Source organism: Panthera uncia, chromosome D4, assembly GCF_023721935.1.
Source record: "Panthera uncia isolate 11264 chromosome D4, Puncia_PCG_1.0, whole genome shotgun sequence".
Lineage (NCBI taxonomy): Eukaryota > Metazoa > Chordata > Mammalia > Carnivora > Felidae > Panthera > Panthera uncia.
The window spans coordinates 40,396,542-40,418,913 of NC_064807.1; the positions used below are offsets into that span (position 1 = coordinate 40,396,542).

The 22,372-nt window shown below is 39.7% G+C and overlaps 1 protein-coding gene across 4 annotated transcripts in view; it reads right to left on the reverse strand.

Moving 5' to 3' along the window:
* Nucleotides 1–10,654: 10,654 nt before the first annotated feature.
* BNC2 (basonuclin 2) overlaps nucleotides 10,655–22,372 on the reverse strand; it is a 432,990-nt gene continuing 421,272 nt past the window's right edge. For 3 of the 4 annotated variants that reach the window (XM_049618060.1, XM_049618382.1, XM_049618149.1), the window contains one exon: nucleotides 10,655–13,954. In XM_049618060.1, coding sequence (XP_049474017.1) covers nucleotides 13,294–13,954 — 661 coding nt within the window. In that variant the 3' untranslated portion in view covers nucleotides 10,655–13,293. Of the gene's footprint in view, nucleotides 13,955–15,528; nucleotides 15,563–22,372 lie in introns of all 4 variants that reach the window. The other variant, XM_049618308.1, reaches the window with a different exon arrangement.

Here is a 22,372-nt window from a genome sequence, read left to right on the forward strand (position 1 = left end):
CAAAGGGCTCCATCCACCAACCCTTATCCCCCATTTATTCTGCCAATGTGTATGGATCACCTACTAAGTACCACAAACTACAGGCTAGAGGATCAGCTCATCTTTAAGGTGTTTAGAACACAGTGCCCCCGTGTTCTACACAACCTCCTGGATTTCACCCATATACTGGCTTCCCCCCGCCCCACACCTGTGCGCACAGATCTATGAAAAGTGAGTGGGCTTTGCTGCTTCCTTGAAAAAGCAAGTCTGCATGTGAGCCCGAAACCATCCTCACATGTGAGCTCTGTGGGTGAGGCTCAGGGCTTCGGAGAGAGTCATATTTTTCAAACACACAGGTTTGTGGTTTCTGAAAGAACAGAAAGCAGAAAGCATAACATCTTGCAGGATTACTTTCTGCTGAAGACCAATTGATGGGACATCTGAAAATAATCAAATAAGTGTCTTGTTTTCAGCCTGCAAATGACTTTGTGAAACTTTGGAAGGAAATTCTCCACTTAAGGAAAAAAAAAAAAAACAAGAAAAATGGAAATTGAGATCATGAGGAAGAACAAAGATGGGGAATTATGAGAGTGCTTTGAATTGTTAATAGCATTTATATTTGTAAAAATGAATCTCTCTAAAAACCTGGAAGTGGACTAATAATTTTAAATCACCTCACATAGCACATACCTAAAACCCTGATAACCTCCAACTTCAATTGCTAATGACCATTTTCTGGAGCATTCCAAGGACCTGAAGTTGCTACACAATGTACAGAACTCTGGATTCAAAATTATTGAAGCCTTTGATATTTTTTTTTCCCTCATAAGTTTTTATATTTGGAAAGAAGTCAAGGTACAGTCCAACCCCAGAGGATCAAAATATATTGAACTGATTAAAAAAAAAAAAAGGTATCAGCCAAGAAAACAGAAACTGAACCGAACATCATAATAAGGAAAATAAAGGAGGGCAAAGAAAAGGCTGAAGGTGGCGTGTATAAAAGACAAAGTCGAAGGAGAGGTTGCACCTCAGGAGGAAAAGGTCTGCTGGCCAAGGTAAGTCAAATTAAGGCAGGTTGATGAGGATAATTGGAGGCAAATGAAATTCAACGTCATCAAAAACCCGGGCTCAGACAAGGAGGGACTGGAGCAAAGAGAAACTTCCCTGAGGTTGCACTGGTTAAGGGTGACTTAGAGTTCCTATAGCATTTCATTAATATACAAGTCAAGTGTTGCTAATATCCAGTGTGGATGACAGACAGTTGTACTCTGCGAATTTCTGGTTTCTAATGATGCATTTGAGCTTTATTTTTTACAGCTGTCCTTGTCTTAATCCTTTACTTTTTTCTCCCCCGGGGTTTAATGGTTTCTAGTTATGTATCAGCAATTTAAGCAGCATGCCGCCCATCAGGCAGCACATGGTTTGCGAAGGTTGTGGCATTTGGGTCGCCACTAGTTCTCTGGAAGGCCAAGTGCTCCTGTGAACAGCACAGCAAACTCTCTCGTAGGATTGGAACGCGGCAGCGCAGGACCAGGGCACACGCTAGGAATCTAACCAAATGCCTTTTGCAAACAGCAGCTCAATGAGGATTCCTGCCATGAGGCAAAATGCTTGGAAAGTTACTATGTGCTGGCATCACTGGGTTTGGGGTCAGCATGCTGAAACCGGGACTCATTATGTTCCTACCATGCCAACTCGGTGCAATTAGCCGAACACGATAATTTCCCGAAGCCATATGTTGATCTTTAGGGGAGGACAGGCTTTGTATGCCTGATGGCTCCGAGCTCTGACTGGCATGTCCCAGCTTCAAGCACATTTCTGTAAATCAGGGTAACACACACAGCAATCGAAGATGAGGTAGGAGAGCCAGCCTGGATAGAAGCAGAAAACAGAGCGGGGCTGTGTACTTGTTGACTGTTGCAGTGAGTTGGTTTTCTTCTTCTTTTTTTTTTTTTTCAAGGAAGGTTTCAGAGAAAGGTCAAGGGAGCACCACTGTGTGCAAGGCTGTCCCTCCCTCCCTCGACAAAATAAAATCAATGGAAGGACCTAGAACACAATAAGTTATGTTCCAGGGCTGCGTGGACTGTATTCCCATTGGAGACCTATCAATGTGAACTAGCACTGTTGGGAAATCTCTTCAGCTAGCCCTGTTAATCAATACCTCTGTTCATTATACGTCTCTGATGAATATGGGTAATGATTGGGTGCCCGAGAGTCAGGTGACTAAAAATAACTGTGCCTTACTGAGGATCGATAGATTTTCCCCCCAGTATTACTTGAGGCAATTCAATATTCTCAGCCGCCCCTCCTGAGCCCCCACCAATGCGATCCTCTCTGGTCTTCATTGATAGATCAGCCCTGTCCACAGAGCAGCTTTATTAAATTAGTAGCACTTAATCTACTGTCATATTGTCAACCGACACAGGGCAAACTAGCAGACAGCAAGCCTTCCAGTGGCTCAGGAGAGCAACTGGCCACAACCCAGGCAGTTTGATTAGCTTTGTGCCAAGAACTGTCTTCATGGGTGCCTCTTTGCTAAACGGGAGGATTTCTACCATTTAGTAACATTTAAAACAACTTTTTTTTTTTTTAAAGAAGAAGTTGCTGTTTGAAGGAGAATTCTTGCCAATTACAGACATGTTGTGACAGATGAAAAGATCATAATTATGCTTGGATTCCCTGCAGGAGTGCATTAATACATCCGTGACATTTAATAACCACCTGCACCAATGGAGGTTGACTTCTCCAAAGTTGTTTAACTTTTCGTTTCTTCGCCCTTTCCCCCAAACCCACCTATGGGTGCTCAAAAGCAATCAAGAAGGGAGACCCCATCAAGGCTTGGTGGCTGGCACCCCTGCTGCTTTGCATGGGCCCCTCAGTCTGTGGTGTCCAAGACTGGCTGGACAGTTCCTCACCATGGGCCTGATGACAGCCAGCAACCAGACGGGTATGAAGAGCCCATCCAGCCCCTTGCAAACCAGAGGCCTTGGGCAGGGGCCGGGGGGTGGGGGGGGGTGTGGTGGGCAGCGCGCTATAAGGTCTGGGTAGCTCACTTACTTGCTGATGGACCAGAGGAAATTGGTGAAGTGGGTGGAACATTCTGGGGAGATGGGCAAATCCAGCTCTAGGGATGGAGAACAGAAAATGCCAACTGGGAAAGGAGACTCCAGGAAAAATTAGACTGGATTAGCCACGTTTTTAGCTAAGATTGTTGTAAGAGGTAGGGGTGATAGTAAATAATGCTGAGTCAAAAGCATCTTCTCTATGCTTCTTTCCATTGTCCCTCAAGCAGTATGACAGGGGGAGGAAATGTCACCGATTATGACATCTTTCCATCTGCTAGTTTTATTTCTAGATTATAACAAGCACAATCTGCAGAAAACCACTGCCCAGGGAATGTAAACTGAAACACAAGCATTTAGTCTGAAAAATATATATAGTCATCATCCTGTTGGCTGCTGTCCACAAATTTCAAAGGGCGGGGGAGGGAAGAAAATGTATCTGTAGAAAGCTAGGTTGCAAAGATATCTAAGTTCTTCCTTTGGTCTTTCTTTCCCTAAAAGAGCTTGGGCAAAGGGCTTCGGGGAAAAGGAGTTCTGGAGAGACAGAAAAGTCATCTCCCGAAGGATAGCTTTGGTGTGGAAGACTCCGGACAGTGTTTGCTGGGCTCTGTCGGGACTGGCTAGAATCTTCGTAGCTCTGACTCAGCTTTGCCATCTGAGCAAGAGATGAGCTTGATCTGCCTAAGAAGTGTGTTCAATAATACTAGGATTCGGTCCAAATAGGAGACTGACTCTGAGTTATACAACAAGTGTGCTTCAATAGGGTGAATTACCGTGTGAGCTGAAGTGTTACTAAGTGTATTTTGTAAAGGTCTGTTGGCGTTTGCTGAGGTTTCTCCAAATCAAGAAGGTAAGAAGAGGTCAGTGACTGATAAATCTTTAATATAAAAATTGTACAAGAATTCTGATACAAATTACAAGAGGTATTTGGACAAAATATGAATAAAATTCCATTTACATCCCCAAACCCTTATGCATTTTATGCAAAAGACATACTGTAGACAGTTATAGTACAGAAAATACAACAAAGGAAGTAGTAAATAAAAAATTTTTAATTCCCTTAGACTACTAATCAAAACAAACCGAAAAGCAAAACAAAACAAAACAAAACAAAAACCTTGTTCAAGGTACATACAGTATTTATGAAGCTACCGACATCACGAGTATTATTACATCAGGGTGATGCAAGCTGTCCCCGTCCCTTGGTGCAGCTACCATTTGTGGTACAGACTTTGGTTCTGCGACAGGCTTTACTTAGCGGAAGAGACTGGTTTGATGCAGATGAGAACAACAGAAAAAAACTGCATAGACCCCCCCAAATTTGGGAGGGCAGGGGAGGGAAAGGACATATCTTGGTGAAAATTCCTTTTCCTCAAGATATTTCAATTCCCTTTGGCCACTCTTGCTGTCAAATATGCAGGTTGAGTCAAATGTTTTTGTTACTGAGACACAGCGGTGGGTTTGAGGTGAATTAGAAAGTTACGTGTTCTCCCAACTGTGTGAGGGATCTTGCTACTTCTAGAAAGACTGCTGCATGATCCACAAAGGAGAACAGAGAGCTTTCTTTCCCCAGAGCCCCAACTTGCCTCCATCACTAAGGAAAGGCCCAGGTGGCGTCAGACCAAAGTCTTCTCCTGGTTCCTCGAATTTCCTCGACCCTCTGACTTCCACCTACCCACATTTAGCTCTCCTGCACTGTTTTTTTTTTTTGTTATTGTTTTTGTTTTTGTTTTTTTACTGGTACTGGTAGGAAAATGGTAAGATTTCTCTGCAGGGCAGCTGAACCAAAGTTTGCACAAGAAAGCGAGTGCACCATATATTATAAATCTTAGATAGTCATATCAGGTTAATACATAATACTAGAACATCTCATTCACTTAATTCTTGTTATGTAAACCCTGGACAGGGTAGAACACACAAATGTTTCCAAAGCGATCAAAATCAGGATGAAGGGGGGAGTGTTCTACCTTCTTGTTTAAGAAAAGACTTTTTTTAAGGGGAGGGGGTGAGATCAGAAGAAGAGCAAAGGGCGGGAGTGGAAAGATAATGGAAAAGTCAGGGGAGATTAAGATAGGCAATGAGACGAACGGATTACTCTGTACAGAGACATGCAAAAACGCTCCAAATTGAGTACTAGATGAAAAAAAATAAACAATCAACCTTGGTTTATACATCTCAAGTGAACCTATTAACTCAGCACATTGTCTGGGAGTGCAGGAGCATCATACCTCATGAATCAGTGCTTCTCAGCCTCACTGCACTGATTCACAGGGGGGCGGGGGATGGTTTGTCTCCTAGCGTGGAAGGCAGCGAGTCTTCCACTGACACTGAGCCAGGTCAGCTCACCTTGCAGGTGGCACTACCAAGAGGGTGGGTTTTTCTCCCCCTCTTTTGGAAAACACTTGCAGGGCCAGGTGAGAGGGCCTCTCTCACTTATCCAGGGGCTCCCCAGAGTCACCTTTCCATCCTTGCGTTCCGCAACAGAAGTGGGCAGGGCCGGTTAATAATGGATCAATTCACCATCTTTGTTGTGCATTATTTCAACACCACATTTGGCAACAGGAAGCCTTATAAAGTCTTGGTATAGCACTTAGATATCCTCTTTTCAACAAATATATTTTTATACTATCTACTCTCCATTTTTGTTAAAATACCTTTTTTTTCCCTGCTCTTCCTTCCCTTCAAAGATTCTTTTTTAAAAATGAAACTTAAAAAAAGCATTAAGAAAATTAGAAATGTCCTCAAACATCCCTGTTATTTCAAGGGGAAAAGCTAATATTAGTTAAGCAGATTCTGTGCAATTTTGGCAATGGAGTTTTTAATTAATTTAAGATTCTATGATGATGTTTGATAAATGATTGTACTATATACATTTGGGGGAACTTAAAAAACATCAAGTCAACTGCTTTTTCTCTGACCCCAAGAATCCTTATTCAAAGTGCTTTTCTTCCCAGTCCTCAGACTGGTTAATGAAATTATTTCGCACAAGTTTGTCAACAAGGACCTGTTAAGCTTTCTATCTTTGAGTCTGCGGCTTTTCTCTTTCCAAATGTTCACATCAAAATGACACCTGCATGAGTCTCGTTCAGTTGACAAATATATTTGCAATGTGACTGCAGCACCAACACCTTCCCAGACGGCTGGAAGGAAGCGTGGGGTCCCCGGGTTCCGCAAGGAGGACGCGCGGATCGGATCGATCTTGCGCTTCATGTGGTCACTAACTAGCCACTTCTCAACCATCATTTTAGTAGATCAAAGGAGTTCACTATACCAAAATAGCAGCTAATACTTACACACAATTTGGGCTCAAGGTATTTTGGAATGCAGCATTTTCACGTGTTCCTATTTTGTACCTTTTGTCCCCACTTGATTTTGTAAAGCTCACTGTACTTGTAGTTACCAACATTCTCCTAACGTGGAGAATTTTACCTTTTACACATAGGGTAGTCCCTGTTTTCGTGATTAAAATAACAAGCCCCATGCTCCCCCCTCCCCGCCACTTTTTTTTTAGATTGTCAGTCCAGTGTAACAAAACGAAGGTTAATCTGTCGTGTTACACTATGCATTCGGAGGTTGTTGTCATTTCAAGATATGCGTGTACATTTAGACCAATGGTTGGCTGCCAAAGCTAAAACAACAACAACTTTTACCACCAGGCACAACCAGTCTGTTTCCAACATGTGCACTTTGTGAAGGGAAAGAAAAATATTTTAATGCTTTCCTTCCAGAATATGGAGTGATCTAATCTTCCCATGCCACTGCCTTGCGGGAAATGTTGCTCGAGTTACAGGGCGACACCCTATACCCTCCAATGAGTGGGCATGGAATTGCAATACTTAAGATTCTAAAGACACAAAGAATTCTGTCACAGGGTCTCTCTACTGACCCTTTATTTAAGAAGTCATCTTGTTACTGTCCACTTAACAGCTGGAGAGGGCATCGAGAGGCAGCCTTGGGCTCACCAAAGGTGCAGTTCAGTAGGCGTTTGCTTGTGTGTTGGGAGGGCAGAGAGGGAGGGAGAGAAGCAAGAAGTAAGAAGAGGAGAGGGAAAGAAGGAGGAAGGGAGGGGTGGAGAAAGAGAGAGTGAGGAAGAGAGAGAGAAAGGGAGAGAGAGGGAGAACTGTGAACGTGTGTGTACATCAGGGAACTCAGTGGGAAAGCGGAGTCCTTGTACTCAATTTCCCCTTCACAAGGGATAAACAGGCAATTACGCATCCTTTTATATTTGATGGCCAAGTGCTGAACTGGAAAGCACACTATTAGTTTGTGTCCCTTCAGGGCCAGGGCAATAAGTAGCCAGGAGAGCTGGGGCTGAAGCAGAGAGGGTGTTGTCTGCTGTTAGTGTGACAGTCTTGTCAGCAGCATTCACATTACTGGAAGGTAATAAAGTGACAAGTAAGTTATTAGAAAGATATGAGGTGAAATTGAACTGAAGCTTCTCACTGCTCAGTCCCAGCTTTTTCCTTTCCTCTTCTGTAATGGTCCACTATTTGTTACAGACTGAGCCTTGTCTTGATACTCTATATAAAAAAGGTATTTTTTTTTTTTTTTGCAGTAAAGGTCAAATGAATTTACGGTAACACTTTAGAGAATATAGTTTTATAACAACTATAGTATGTTGCTTCAAAATATATATAGCATTATAATGAACAGTAATGCTGATCCAATTTGGTGTACTTGTAAAAATGCTCATTAAAAAAAACATTATTAGGCATTTGGAGTTTTCAACAAATGCCAAAAGATGGTATTTCATGTCCAGTTATTGCCGCATGGGCACAAGCATCATCTTGTGCAAGATGTGGACAGAATGGGGATGATGAAAGGACACAAGGAAGGATGGATGTTCGGGCAGACGACAGACTAATTCACTGTCAGTTTTACAGCTGGATTTACATAATACTAATCCAAAGTTACCATTTCTGGGGAGAAACTCTCCAACAATAGGGAATGGTCTTAATAAGGTATGGTCTTAATATTAATATGAGCTAGACTAGTACATGGTTTAGCTTTGAGGGAAAACATGCAAACAGGAAAGCCACTTTTATGCTTCATAGGAAGATAAATGAGCTCACATTTTGATCAAGAATTCTTTAGCTAAGTGGCAATACAGTCATGGCTACAGGGGCAGGCAAAGTAATGATGGAGAAAAGACATTTAAGAGCTCAGTTTGACCACTGGCTTTTTCTATACCCTGGGTGACCCATCACATCTTTTTGCTCTCCTAAGGGACTCCACCATCACTTCCCACCCAAAAACAAAACCACAAACAAACAAACAAAAAAGCCCCACAGCTGCCCTTGGCTCTTCTGACCCATAAGGATCCTCAGTTATTCCACGAGTTTTCTTCGCTTTCCCCTCTTCCTCAGACTGGGGTGCAGTGATGCACCTGTCACAGGGCGTTCTGCGGGGCAGTGCATCGAGATGCTCTCACCCACTGCTGGGAAAAATTGTACCAGACTTTTCTTTTGAACAAACACTTCCAGTTCATTATTTTCTTTCCCAGCTATGCCCAACCAGGGAAGGTTCCTATCCCCTACTCAGTATCCCTTGCTCTGCTTTTGGAAAAACTCATTCCCACCAGTCTTTTTTGGTACCTGCCTTTTATTGCCCTCCTTACACACTTAGACCCCTTCCATTAAAAATCAAAGAATGGGAAGAAATAGCAACATCCTCTAATTCGAATAGTTTTTTTTTTAAAATGACATTTGTTCTAATTGCTTAAAAGTTAAGAAAAAGGGTGTATCCATAGGATAAAAGAAAGGTTCTTCCGGATGACTGGTTTATGATAGCAGATTAGTGTGTCTTATTACAGATGAATTTTATTTACTCTGTTAACAGCCAATCTAATCCAACACCAACACACCAGGTACAAGCTGGGACTGCTCAGGTCAACACTTAGCAGTAAGTAGTGTGTCCACCTCAATCCGATTACTGGCTTCTTTATGTTTTAGTGGCCTCCATTCTCATTTTCCCATTTGCTTGGTACACAGCTGGGGTGTGTACATGGGAAGGGGAACAAAAGGTCACTTTTTATCTGGTGGCACTCTAGGGCATGGGTTCTCCTGAGTAAAATGGGGAGAATGCCTACAGAACAGCCTCTTCTTAGAACTGCTCTTTTTTTTTTTTTTAAGAGCAATGTATACACTAACAGGGCTATCAACCAGTTAAGTGTCTCTCTCCTCTTATTGGCAGGGCCTGGAAATTCATGACCAAAGAAATCACACTACAAGGACAGTGGCACCATTGTGCTAAATATGTTTTCAAAAAAGATGTTTGTCACGTTGAGAAGGAAAACATTAATACCTTCAAACCTTCAAAAGCCATCAGGCTGAATTGGACAGCTAGACTAAGATCTGAGATGCGTTACACTGGGTTCACTTATCTCAATACAATTCGTAGCAGAACAAAGAATGTCAAGCTTTTTAATCACATTTTAAAAACCAAATTACTTATTATCTATCCTTTCTCTTGCTCTTTGTCATCCCCCTCCATAAGCATGCAGATATTCCCTAAAGCAGACTAAGCCTTTCTGATATGTACAAAAACATAGTTTAGAATGATCAAAACAGTAAGTTTCAACATCAGCTAGTGAACATGCACATTAATAATACTGCCTCATTTTCTACCTGTGACAAAACTGTGGTTAAAATTAATCAAATGGGAAAAAGCTGCTTCGATGAAAATCTGCATCGCTGTTAATTTTCAGCTAGCACAGGATGGATGCAGCTCGAAAGAAACAGTTTCACAAAAGAAAACTCCTATGAAGAAACAAACAAGTAGGAGCAGACAACGATGATGGGCCCAGTGATTAAAATGCTTTCTCCTTCCTGTTTGCAAGTAAGCCTTGGGGTCACCATCTTAAGGAGGTTTACAGTTAAGCCAAACATTGCACTCGGGCGCACACCCAAGAACAGGCAACGCTTTGGGACGGGAACCTCTGTGCGGTTCATAATTTTACATTTCATGTACCGCTTCCATCCACTCCCCCATGCCTTTTAAGCAATAATAGGCTTTATATTGGAATGTGTTATTCACCCATTTAGAAGGCCACCATAACATCTGGGCACTTGAGGCACAAAAGTAGTAGCAAATAGGGGAGATACTTAAAAAGAGCCAGTTGCCCAGGACTCACTGCCATTTCTCTGACAAAATGCAGGTGAACACATTCAAATTTCCAAGCAAGGGAAATTCTAGTTTGAGAATCTCATTACTTCTGGACTGTTCCAACTGGCTCTCCGCATTAGCCCAGTTTGTGGCAAGTAACAAACATTTGTTCTAAGCCTGGTTCATCTACTGATGTGACCTGCTGACAGCTATGGAATTCACTCACTAGGACTATTTGACCTTTTAGTTGACATTAAACAGACTAAACACTGATTCTGTACAAGATGAGTTCTAATATCTCAACCAACAGTGTCACTTTTAAAAATCACTGAAATAAAAATGTGTTATTTTCATAAAGCTAAGTGTAATTCAGCCTACCACAGTCCAACAGCTAGTGTTTCCATGATCTTTTGTTGGGATACTAAAAACATTTTTTTTCCACCCTTTCGAATCGAATCATTTCGTAATGGGGCAACAGCACAACACAGAGAACGCTAAGAGGACCAAAATGTTTGCAAACAAACTTTCATTATTCTAGTTCAGTTTTTCACAAACATACTGTACATAGTCTTATATGGTATAAAACAAAGGAAAACATCTCTGTCTATTCAATTTAACACAACACCAAAATAAAGCAATTAAGACTTTGGGGAATTCAAAGGTACAAGAAAACAAAAATGGTTATTACTAATTCCTCAGCTTTTTACCGTAAACATTTGTCATTTAACAGACATAGTGTTTGATATGGTTTCTTTTGTACTGCAAATACTTTTGGTCTTTCCTCACTGGAGAACAAAGTGAATTAAATGAACCCCATAGTATCCTCTGAAGGAGATGAGAAGATGAAGCTTCTAGACAAGTCTAGCTTATCTTTAAGAATCTATTGTTTCTGAAATTTTTACAAATAAAAATACTGAATCCTCAACTAATGATGCTTATTTTTGGAAACAATAAATACTGTGAGGTACAATAAATCCTACAGGAATAATAATAACAACAGAAACATATTAACAGTTTCCTTTGGCAAATTTAACGGAAGTGAATGCTGATGTGAACATAGAAAAAATAATTACAAAACATATGAAAAATGGAAACAACATGCAAAGTTAAAACAAAGGGGGGCATTTCTAACTTTTAGACTGAGGAGAGAAATGTTTGAGGCCACTAAATGCAGAAAAGAAATACATTCTCTTTTAAATTATTGTGTACTGTTAGACAAAATATTCCTTGTTTATCTGTCTCCCCCCCTCCCACCCCCACCTTAAAAAAAAAAAAAAGAAAAAAAAAAAACAAATACAGTCTGCAGTGCACATCCTAATGGTTTTGGCTGCAGACTGAACTTGAGTAAATATCATCATTTAGTGAGTATGTTGTGGTAGCTGAGGGCTGCCCATGTGGTTAACCAGCTCAGGCAACATGTGTAAACATCGGAAACAAAACAAAACAAAACAAAAAAGGTTTGGAGAATCGCCTCCCCCTCTTTCTCACTCTCAATTGCTTGGTTTCAGGCTTGCTTTCATTTCTCTCTGACAAATCATGTGGGGAAACACAAAACACTCAACAGTGAGAGATCCTATTTTAAACCCCCCTTCGTCTGGCTTTTCAGAAAGGAGTGTTGCTCAATTCAAGTTCAGCACATGTTTTCAAAGCTTCCAAGTACTGCTGCTGTGAAACGTCTTTTGATTTTGTCTATCAGACAGGCCTGAATCATAGGACTACTGCAGAACTTGCAACAAATTACACAGCCATACAACAGACCAACCCAGTTCAGACTTTTGCTTTCTTTTTAAAGGAGAAGGGGTAGGTCCTGCAAATGAGTGTTCAACACTGTTACTGCATTCAGCTTTGTTCCATAGTGAGTAATTTGGGCTTTTGTATCCTGAAATATTATCCTGCCTCTGAAGAATAAATGCCTTGGCTGTTTCACACCACATAATTTTGTTTTCCTTTTATGTAACTTAACATATAAGCAAGAAGGATGCAATGTTGATTCTAATAACATTCGGCACTTGAAAGAATCACCAAGTGTTTTTTTTTTGTTTTTTTTTTTAAAGCAGTTTTCTGGTGGCCGACAAATTGGCCTGTGGTTATGTTGAGTGACTAATTGTATTTTCTTTTCTGGAAACCTGTGCAAAGTTGGCAGTTTTGTGTTAACACTAATACTTTTGTTTGGCATTTGTGCCCTATACTGACCAGACCATTTTTATACAAGTGAATTTTTTTAAAAAAGACACTTACTTGAAGTATGGCAATAGTTTAAGGATAAAAAAGAAGCATGGATATTACACGTCCCCTTGTAGTGTATGAAAAAAAGTGCATGACTGGGTTTATGTACTAGTACAGGACATTTTCAAAAATCAGATCTGTGCTGTAAAGCATGCCAGCACCTCCTTATCACTCTATCTAGCAGGTAGTAAAAACAAGACCATGGTTTTTTTGTTGTTTTTTTTTTTTAAAGAAATGTGCATTAATGCTAACATAAATGAAAAGAGCTAGCCAGCAAACTATTTTTTTTCCTGCATATCTAACAGCTGGATGTAACTGTAAAAATTAAACAAAAGAGTTAAACAACCATCAATACAATTGCTTTACATCATTGGCCTCTCAAGGCTAAATATTTACAGGTGAATCTGCCATGCTTTAATTGAAGATTCTCTCAAAACCTTAAAGTTCACAAAAGACAACTATTAGAAGTTCCTTTTTTGTTTCTTTTTTCTTTTTTTTTTTCCCTTTTATATTTTTGCAGGCAACAGTCATGGGTACAAGAAACTGTCCCTTTGCAGAGGACCAAGAATTCTTATTCTGTCAGAATTTGGGCCGGTTGCACACTTTATGTGTGTGTGTGTGTATGTGTGTTTTAAGGGTACTTTGTTTTCACGCCCAAATTAAAGATCCCACCCCTTTCCCAAAACTATAAAGGAAAAAGAAAAACAATTTCAAAAGCACCTAGTGTTTATCTTTTTATATCTAAAGAAAAGAAAATGTGTGTGTGTGTGTGTGTGTGTGTATGTAGACACAGAGGCGTACATGTGTATACACACACACACACATACACACACACACAGGTACACAAGCACACACTGACTATGGCAGTTCAAACATGTAGGCCATCTGGTGAGAGCTGGCATTTGTAGTGTCCATTCTGAGACTAATCTACTGAAGTGAAGGGAATGTTTTTGTGGAGATTAGGGTTCTGACTGTGCCGATTTCGGCTTCGCACAGAGGAGAACATCATATTGCAACCAGGGACTTTGCACTTGTGCATTTCTCGCAAATGCACAGTTTTGTAGTGCACTCTCAGAGTCCCCTTGTTGCTGTACATTTTGTGGCAAATGTTGCACATGATCCCACCATTGCTCCCGGACAAGCTGTTGAACATCAGAGATCCTGAAACTTCAGCCCCTAGACTGCCAGGGAGGGCAGGGGCCTCGGCCTTGTGCGCTGACTCCCCACTGTCACTCGCCCCGTCAATGTCGTCGAGAAGAATACCCTCGTCGCTGCCTGCGTCGGATTCTCGGGAAGAATGGATGCTGCTGCTGGACTGGAGGCTGGAGGTGGTGCTCAGGTCAAGGACCATGTAGTCCTCCGCCATGCCTCTCCCGTACCCGTTCAGGTGGGAGTCTTCAGTCCCTGCGGGAGAGGAGGCGTCTTCCCTGACATCGAGCCCCAAGGGGTGCTGGGCACCATAGATCTTCATCAAAAATTCATCCCGGAGGCCCTTGCTAAGAGAGGGCTGCGCTGAGTCCAGGCCCATGTCATCGAGTTCTTTGGTCAACAGTTTGCGATGCAGGTTTATGTTGGCACTGTGTCTAGGAAAACAAGAGGGAAGGGGGGGGGGTAGGTGTACAGGGAGTGGGGAGGGGTGAGAAAAAGGAGAACATTTTAAAATTGATTCAGCTTCCACCAGGCATCAAATAAGCACATTCATTGCTAATTACACCATTATAAAAGCAAACATTTCCCTACATCGTCAGGATTTTGGAGTAAGTGGTAGTGGGGAGTGCAATAAGGGGAAGTTTTCATTAACATCATTTTTATAAGAGTAAAATTCTTCAATGGTAGGATGAATGCAAGCCCATGCACCTTTTTCTCAATGACAGTTCTCTTAGCTTTACTAGGTAGCAGCATCAGCTGCAGAGAATCTCATGGCAGAGATTTCAGAATATATTAAATAGGACAAAAGAATGGAAACTTTCTGCTGTCTAAACTGAAGAATTTGAATTTACACCTAAAAAAAAACCCCACAAAGCAAAACAAGCTCTTTTTGTCCTGTAGCGCTTTATTTAGAGGTATAAAAAAGATCATTTTTTAAAAAAAGTAAATGGTCTAGATAATTTCGATTTAACTTCAAAAAATAATGAAATCTTTCCCCCTCACCTTCCTACACTTCAAGTTTTATGTAGGAAAAATTTAGTTTTACAGATTAGTAATTTGAAATAGGGTTACAGACTATCATAAATCCCTTTCCTCAGAATAATGTGGGATCTCAACTTATCTAATAGGAAAATAGACTTAATTTTCAGAAACCGCTGCCTTTTAGAGTTGAACATGCTTTCATCAAGTAATTCGAGTTTTAAAATGTAATCCTTTAAAACAAAACCTGAAAAACAGAAATTGTTTTTTAAAATAAAACCCACCCACCATTTAAAACATCACACTTAACAACAGAAAAAAACCCAAAGAGACAAAAAAAACACCCACACAATAAATACCCCCCAAATTAAGCACAATATACAGTCCCTCTACTTTAACAACTGGAATCTGCACTTCTAAGACAAGCAAAACTTTTACTCTACTAAATGCTTTGCTTGTGCAAAAAAAAAGAAAAAATAGGATTTGTCCCACAGCATCCATAGATCCGGATGTCATGATTTACAAAGCCTGATATGTTATTATCTCTCTGAAAACATTGCCTTTGTATTTACACCCCCCATTTATTTTTAAAGTGCCCTTGGGCATATACCTCTCTCCACCTGCAATTCTCACATGTTTGACAAGTACCTAAATTGAAGGCTACCCTTCCAAAAAAAAAATAAACCAATAAGTAAATACACAGATACATAAAAGCTTCTCGGGAATGGCGGAAGCTCTCCATCTTGGAGAAGTAATTGTGATAATAGAAATGACCTAGAATGGCCAGTATAACATTCAACAGACCTCCTGATTATAATTAAAATGTATGAAAGACCAAAATGAGTCACTCCATTTGGTGACAAGCATGGCTAATTTCTTAGAGATGGTTGAGAGGTATGTGCCTCAGAGACAAGAAAGGTAGGAAAGACTTCTCCACCTTTCCACACAAGACAATATTTAGCACTCTGGGTGTTAAGGGGCAGAGGGGCAGCAGCCCTCTCCACACTGCACTTAGGAAGGCTGAGCTTACCTTGTGATAATAAGATCAGCTTTCTAATCTTTTGCTAAATCGATCACAAAAGAAAGCAAGAATGAGAGACAGAGAAAAAGAGAGAGAAAGAGAGAGAGAGAGAAAACAAATTCACATTCTAGACATCTGGTTTAAAAAAAACTTACACAATAAAATAGGGATTTAAAATGTTCTGATCACAAAATCATTTCTGTCATAAGCGATCATCTCATATGCGGTCTTGATGATTTTCAGATCAGCTGTACCATCCAAAAATCATGAATTGAATTGAGATAAACCAAATTCACAGCACCATCATCATCTATAAATGAGTTCTACTCAGATGCATGCAGTGTGCAAATACGTGAGTGATAAACAGAAGCTGTCCCCGCAGTCCCTGCTCTGACACGGTTGCTCCCGTTTCCTTGGTGTCAGATGGCAGATGACTCCAAGTGCAGGGTGCCAAATAAACAAAGTGCAGGAAATGCCTACCCTGACATGCGGGTGTGACACCCCCCCAGAGTTGTAAGAATGTGGAAACAGAGTTACACTACGTAAAATAACCCTGTCGATAAAACAATCTGCCAACCATAAGTGGCCCATGAAATCCTACCCCTGCTTATTATTTTTAACACCCTCCCCACTTTAATTTCACAAGCACACATTTTGCGATGATTGTAATCTAGAACTCTGTTGCTTCTCACACATCTGCAGTTACCACTTCCTAGATTCACTGCTGAGAAAACAGCAGCCAGACACACAGCAGTCACATCCAGACACACTGAATAAGAATAAATTAACATTAACAAAAGGACACACTGATCACCCAGATGGACACTTCTTTCCTAAGATGACTTGTGAATTACACATCTCTACTGATATGTTACCAGGAAGAGAAGTTTCTCTTCATTTCTCACTTACAGCAATAGAAATCTGTAATCTAATTAGATGATGTACCAGCCCTCAATATCTGTCAACCAAACGATGTGCAGAAATGTGTAGACTAGCTCTGGCACTCCGTTCAAGAGTGTCCCTTTTCCGCTGTCAGCAGTACTGTTGGCCTCTGCTAATATAATTACATTGACTTTTATTCAATTAAGAGCTATCCCTTGCTTAAAAAAAAAAGGCTACTTTATCAATTGATTCAGGTGTAATGCAATAATAAAGATGAACTCATGGCAGTGCATTAGCTCTGCTGTTCATAACTTCAGTACATGGGTTCATTCATGGTAGTCGATTTCCATTATGCAACCACAGTTCAAGAGAATTGATTCTTTTATGCTCATTTCTTAATCTATTTCATTTTTGTTTAATAATTGTCCTAAATATCATATGCAAAACACTTGAAGTGGGGATGGGAAGAACAGGGAAGAACAGGCTTTGGAAAGTCTGCTCATTCACTCTCATGATAGTGGGGTTGGAGATTTTCTAACAAACTCACACAGTATTACAAGGGCAGAAAGAGGAAAAGCGAGAGGAGGGGAGAAAGAAGACAGACATATTCTTTAGAGAGTACTGATCCTGTCCCTCAAGAGGTTAGGTTCAGTCTCTACAGAGTAGACAAAAGGCAGCTTAACAAAGACCTATTGTTGGACTCTGGAATCAGTCGATCCAAACCATTAATTGTCATAAAACACTGTCCTCATGAGGAGATACAAAGACCTAGCGTTAACAGCAACTTGCAAGTTTATTTGGATCAGCAAAATTAAAAGGGCAAAAAGAAAGGGAAGATGGAAGAGACACAGAAAGAACTCATGCCTACCGATTGTCAGATGAAGAGAACAGGATCCTAAAATGGGAGGAAAGCCAGGAAGTGCTGGAAATAGGACAAGGACCCCTAGTAGAGAAAGCAGTGTCCAAGGTGTATGTAGTAAGTGGAAGGAGGCATCTATGAAGGAACCAATTTTGTGCTCTCCAGAGACAGAGATGGTTTCTCTAGAAACAGACTTATTGTGAATATTCATCTCCAGAAAAGAGAAATAATCATCAACAAAAATATATATTGTATTAGAACTTGTTATATAAGAACATACAGAGTATGAAATTTCTTTCTACTTGCTTTGATTAGATAGGGATGCCTACATTCAGATACAAATTCCTCTTACAGAAAAAAAAAAGTCACTGGGATGGAGAGAGAAGATGAGTTCCTAGGTAGAAAGGGTAAGGATCTGGTCTTACTAGGTAGGGATCTGGTATTAATTAATGAGTACAGTAGCACTCACTAAGAGATGAGTCCAAAATGTAACCCCAAGATAGTCACTTTCAACAAGAACACAAATTAAATCTCATTCAATCTCCAGTCTCCTGCAGTAAAGGAGAATACTCTGCACATAGGAGACACTTGAAAGTACTTTTATTGGCCTTCAATCAATAATATGCACAAGTCTTAAAGAAGCTTTTCCCAAAATACACTGAGGAAAAGAAAACACAATGATCCCAAGACTGGAAGCACATAACTGAATATTTAAGAAAAGACACTGGTGATACAGCAAAGGGTAATTCTTACCCTATTAATACCACAGTGTGGTACATGGAAATGCTATATAATTAAGACATGAACTAGTCCTATAACTTGGGGTGTGCTTGGAATTACAACAGCTTCCTCTGAATCTCTGTACTCTTTACTATTCCCTCCACACTACGAGTTTACCAAACGCCTTTTGAAAACTAAGATTCTTCTTAAAAGCAAAAAGTAATGAAGCCTTGGTTAGGGGAGGTCATAAAACCAATATTAACTCCTTGACATGCTGAGTGGAAGTGCTGTAACTGGACTAAAGTGGACACCATTCCTTTTCTGTTTCTTTAATAAAAATTTTACTGATGTCAATTATATTTCAATTAAAAAAAAGAACACTACCATGCAACCACCAAAGACACTAAATTCATCAAACACAGTTAAGTAAATGCAAGTGAGAGAAAGTAAGTCTTGCTGGGCATTTCCTTTCTCATGTCCCTCTTGTTCTAATGCCCACTTAATGCAATGTTTGACTCATAAAAATTAAAGTTAAAAACATTTTAAAGAAAAAGTGTTTTGAGGTTTTAACACTGACTTTGATATATAGGGAGATAACTTTAAAAAAATGTTCATGCCCAAATTAGAAAATCAGAATATAGTAGTCAAAATTGAATATAGTGAATTAAGCCATAGGTTACATGAGAAGTGCAATATCGAATCAGTTTTGAATAGAACCATTTTAAACTTAAACAAAATACTTGATAATTAATTAACTGCAATATTTTAGGTGAAATGGAATTGAGGCTCCATTTCAGATTAGGTTTTGTCTTTATTTTCTTGCTCACCTCTGCCACTCGACACACACACACACACTCTCAAATTATACTGTCCAGAATGTCAGTGACGTACACATAACAGATACCATATATATGGTGTGTGTGTGTGTGTGTGTGTGTGTGTGTGTGTGTATACACTTGTGTATGAATGCATATATGGGGGTAGAGAAGTAAATTTATAGCCAATCTGGAAAAACCTAGCTGCCAGATTTGAATGTACTATGGGATATTGAATCAACAATACTCCTGAATAGAAACGTGTATCATCTATCCAAATCCACAGTAATTAAAAATTAAAACCTGTGCCTCTCATTAATTCTTTTCTGACCTGGATTGCTAGGACATTGTTTGTTGGATTTAACTCTCCCAAATTTTTGTTTTAATGGTAGGAGGCTTACAGCTCTGTGAATTAAATGACATTTTTGATAGTATACATTTCTGCAAAACTAGTAGCTGTTCTATAGGATATTATTTAAAGATTCTCTCCAGAAGAGCTGAAAACCATCTCTAGCTCACAAACACATACAAAAACTGAATGTAAAATTTTAGTGAATGCTTAAAAAAACCCCAAAAGTAAAGAAGTACATACGAAATGCAAGAAATAAAAGCTAAGCAAATTCTTGCAAATTAAAAGTATGAAATTCAGTCACTTCAATCTCTTTTCAATATAAAACAAATCATCCATACTGGTCACGCAGACAGTTCCCTCTACATTCAAATTATTCACTTGAAGATAAGCTCCCACCAAACTCTTTAGGGGTTTAGCTAATTTACTGCACAGATACGGCACGTCTGTTGTAATAACAGGTAGGATGTATTGGGGTCGACCATTTATCAGAATTAGACTTCTTTTCTCAATTCACAGTGAATTATGCTGCCTACATGACTCCCCTCTCTCAGAGCCCGCCATCCCCTCACGGCCCCTAATGTGGCAGGCAAACAAAATTGACAGTCTCATCTTGTCAATAAGGGGTGATTCTCCTGAGAAGCCATTTAACTTTGCCTAGGAAGCAATGTATTAATGTGCATGTCCCAGCAATGTTAATCATCTTCAAGCTTCCGACCTAACTTTGACGTGAACGAAATCACCAAATTTGTTTACTAAATGAATCGTAATATGCTAATAAGAAAGCATGACATATATGGAAAAGCCAAACAGATGGTTTGTTTACTCCACTTTGCAACTTTATAAATGTTGTAACTCTGAAGATGTTAGTGAGAATTATTGGTTTGTTGGCAGAGGCAAATGTGTCTTTCGCATACTAAATCTGGTGCTACAGTTAGAAAACAATTTGTCATTGCTGTGGAATGCATAAAAAATGTTAATGTAGTAATGGCATTTGGGAAGGCAGATTGGTAGATGGAAAATGTGTATGCTGGATGCTCAGGTTAAGTGTAGAACTGATATCCAACAGCCCTGTTCCCTAACCATTTTACTTGTGAGTTGCATCCGACAACATCAAGGCTTCTCCAGGGTGCTGACTGAATTCAATAGGTACCTGTTGCACTCTAACGTGACAGGAGTGTGCTGCATTGTGAAGAGGGTTATGTTTTCACAATATTTGGAAATTTCCTCAATCAGGCAGCTCATATGGTGCTCAGTTTACTACTATGGTGGGTATGAAAAAGACCATGAACACCGGCATCTTTTAAGGAATTAAATGAAGCTGAGCTATAATTCTGAGTTTTATATATAAATATATTTTTACCTTGGATGAACTAACTCTCAAGTCTTCCAACCCTTGTGTTACAGTCTGACTTTTATAAAGAGCTTAGAAGACATGTGTAAAATAACAGGAATGAATTTTTCTCTTGACACTCAAAACTTTCTGCCATTTAAAAAATAACATGTACAACATGAAACCTCAATTTCTTCTTGAGATCTTTTCCAAAGGAGATACTGCCTAAGACTAAATATTCAAAATGTGTTACATCATTAAAACGGTTAGTTTCAGATCTTTTAAAAAGATAGCACTAGGGATGTATGAGTTCCTCAAGGGAAGGGACAGAATTTCATAGATCATCAGTATTATTATTTAGGTATGGCCTCATCTAGAATTCTATATTGAAAATGAAAGTACTTAAGATACATGAACAAAAAGAATGCACAAAATCTAATTTATGCTTTTGGTTAAATGATGTTAAAACTACCAATGAAAACACGAAAACTTCAGTTAACTAAACCAGCAATACACCTATGACACTAAACATTTCAATTTTTAGAAACATTCAATTTTTTTTACTTTTTATTACACAAGCATAGGGGAAAGCAGAATTTTATATTAAAAAGGTGCTTATTTCTCTCCATATTATGAACCACTCCCCCAACTTCTTAGTCTTACATACTGAGACTACCTCTAATCTTGTGGGATTCCCTGGTGTACCACCATGTAGTGCTGAAATTTTTACCCACCTACAAAAGAGACATGAGAGAACAAAGTGATCTAAAGAAACCACTGAGTTCATCTTGCTGCCCCAAGATCACTTTGGAGCAAGAAACATTAGCAGCTATCCCAGCCTGGCGCTTGTATCTCATTTGAAACATCTCCTCATTCCTGACCAACAAAGAAAATTTCAATAAAGTACTTTTACTGGTTTAACAACAGTGAGCTCCTGGGATTGTCAAAGTGCTAAGCCTTTTCCAAGGAGAGAAAAAATCAGCAGCTCAAATATAATTAACCTTCTATTCTCAACGCAAACTGCCACGCACAGGAGCTCTGCAGTCTATTAGCAAAGTTATAATGGCCAACAGGCAGAAGCAAAATTGGTCAAAAAGTTGGCTGCTGCTGTCATATTTTTGGAATTATGATTAATGGCACTAATAATGTGGATGATTACTGATATGTGTATCTCCAGCAGTTTATCATATCGCTCTGGCTGCCTACGTCCACAATAAACAGGATGCTATCATTTACCTCTTTATTGAAGGCAATCCTTCTCTTGAAGGAGCATATTCTAATTACTTCGTAATGTTTTATGTCTTAAACATTTTGCAGCTCTGGACCTTGCCAACTGCTTCATGTCTACCATTGATTAATTACTGAATGTTTAATCAAAATTTAGAACCTAATGTAGTCATTTATGAGCACACTGCAGTGCCAAAGTAGTTAGGCTTTGCTCCCAAGTTTAGAGAGTGTTGGGTTCAAAATCAAATCCCAGCTATACACGAGGATCCAAGAATTTCACCTTGGGTGCTCTGAGGTTGCCAATTCCATCTCTGCTGATGAATGGAAGGTAATCTAACTACACAGTAAACAGCATCTTTACTTACCCTCTCCCTACTGACTTCCCTCTCCTCTTTCCCTAATTCCCTAATCAACAGAGCACCACCATTGGCTGCTTTGGAGAACAAGAAGGTCCTCGTGAATACCCATCATGAGAACATAGTTTTGAAGTGGTTAAACAAGTGAAAAATAATTTGCTGGGACAAATACATGAGTTTTTTCTTAATGTGGATTTTTTATGGTACTGTCATACAACCATTCACCGTTGAAGTTAAGTGTTTTTTTAATACCATTACTGAACTGCTGAAATGGATGCTAATATAGCTTGGAGTGCTAATGTCAAGTCCTGG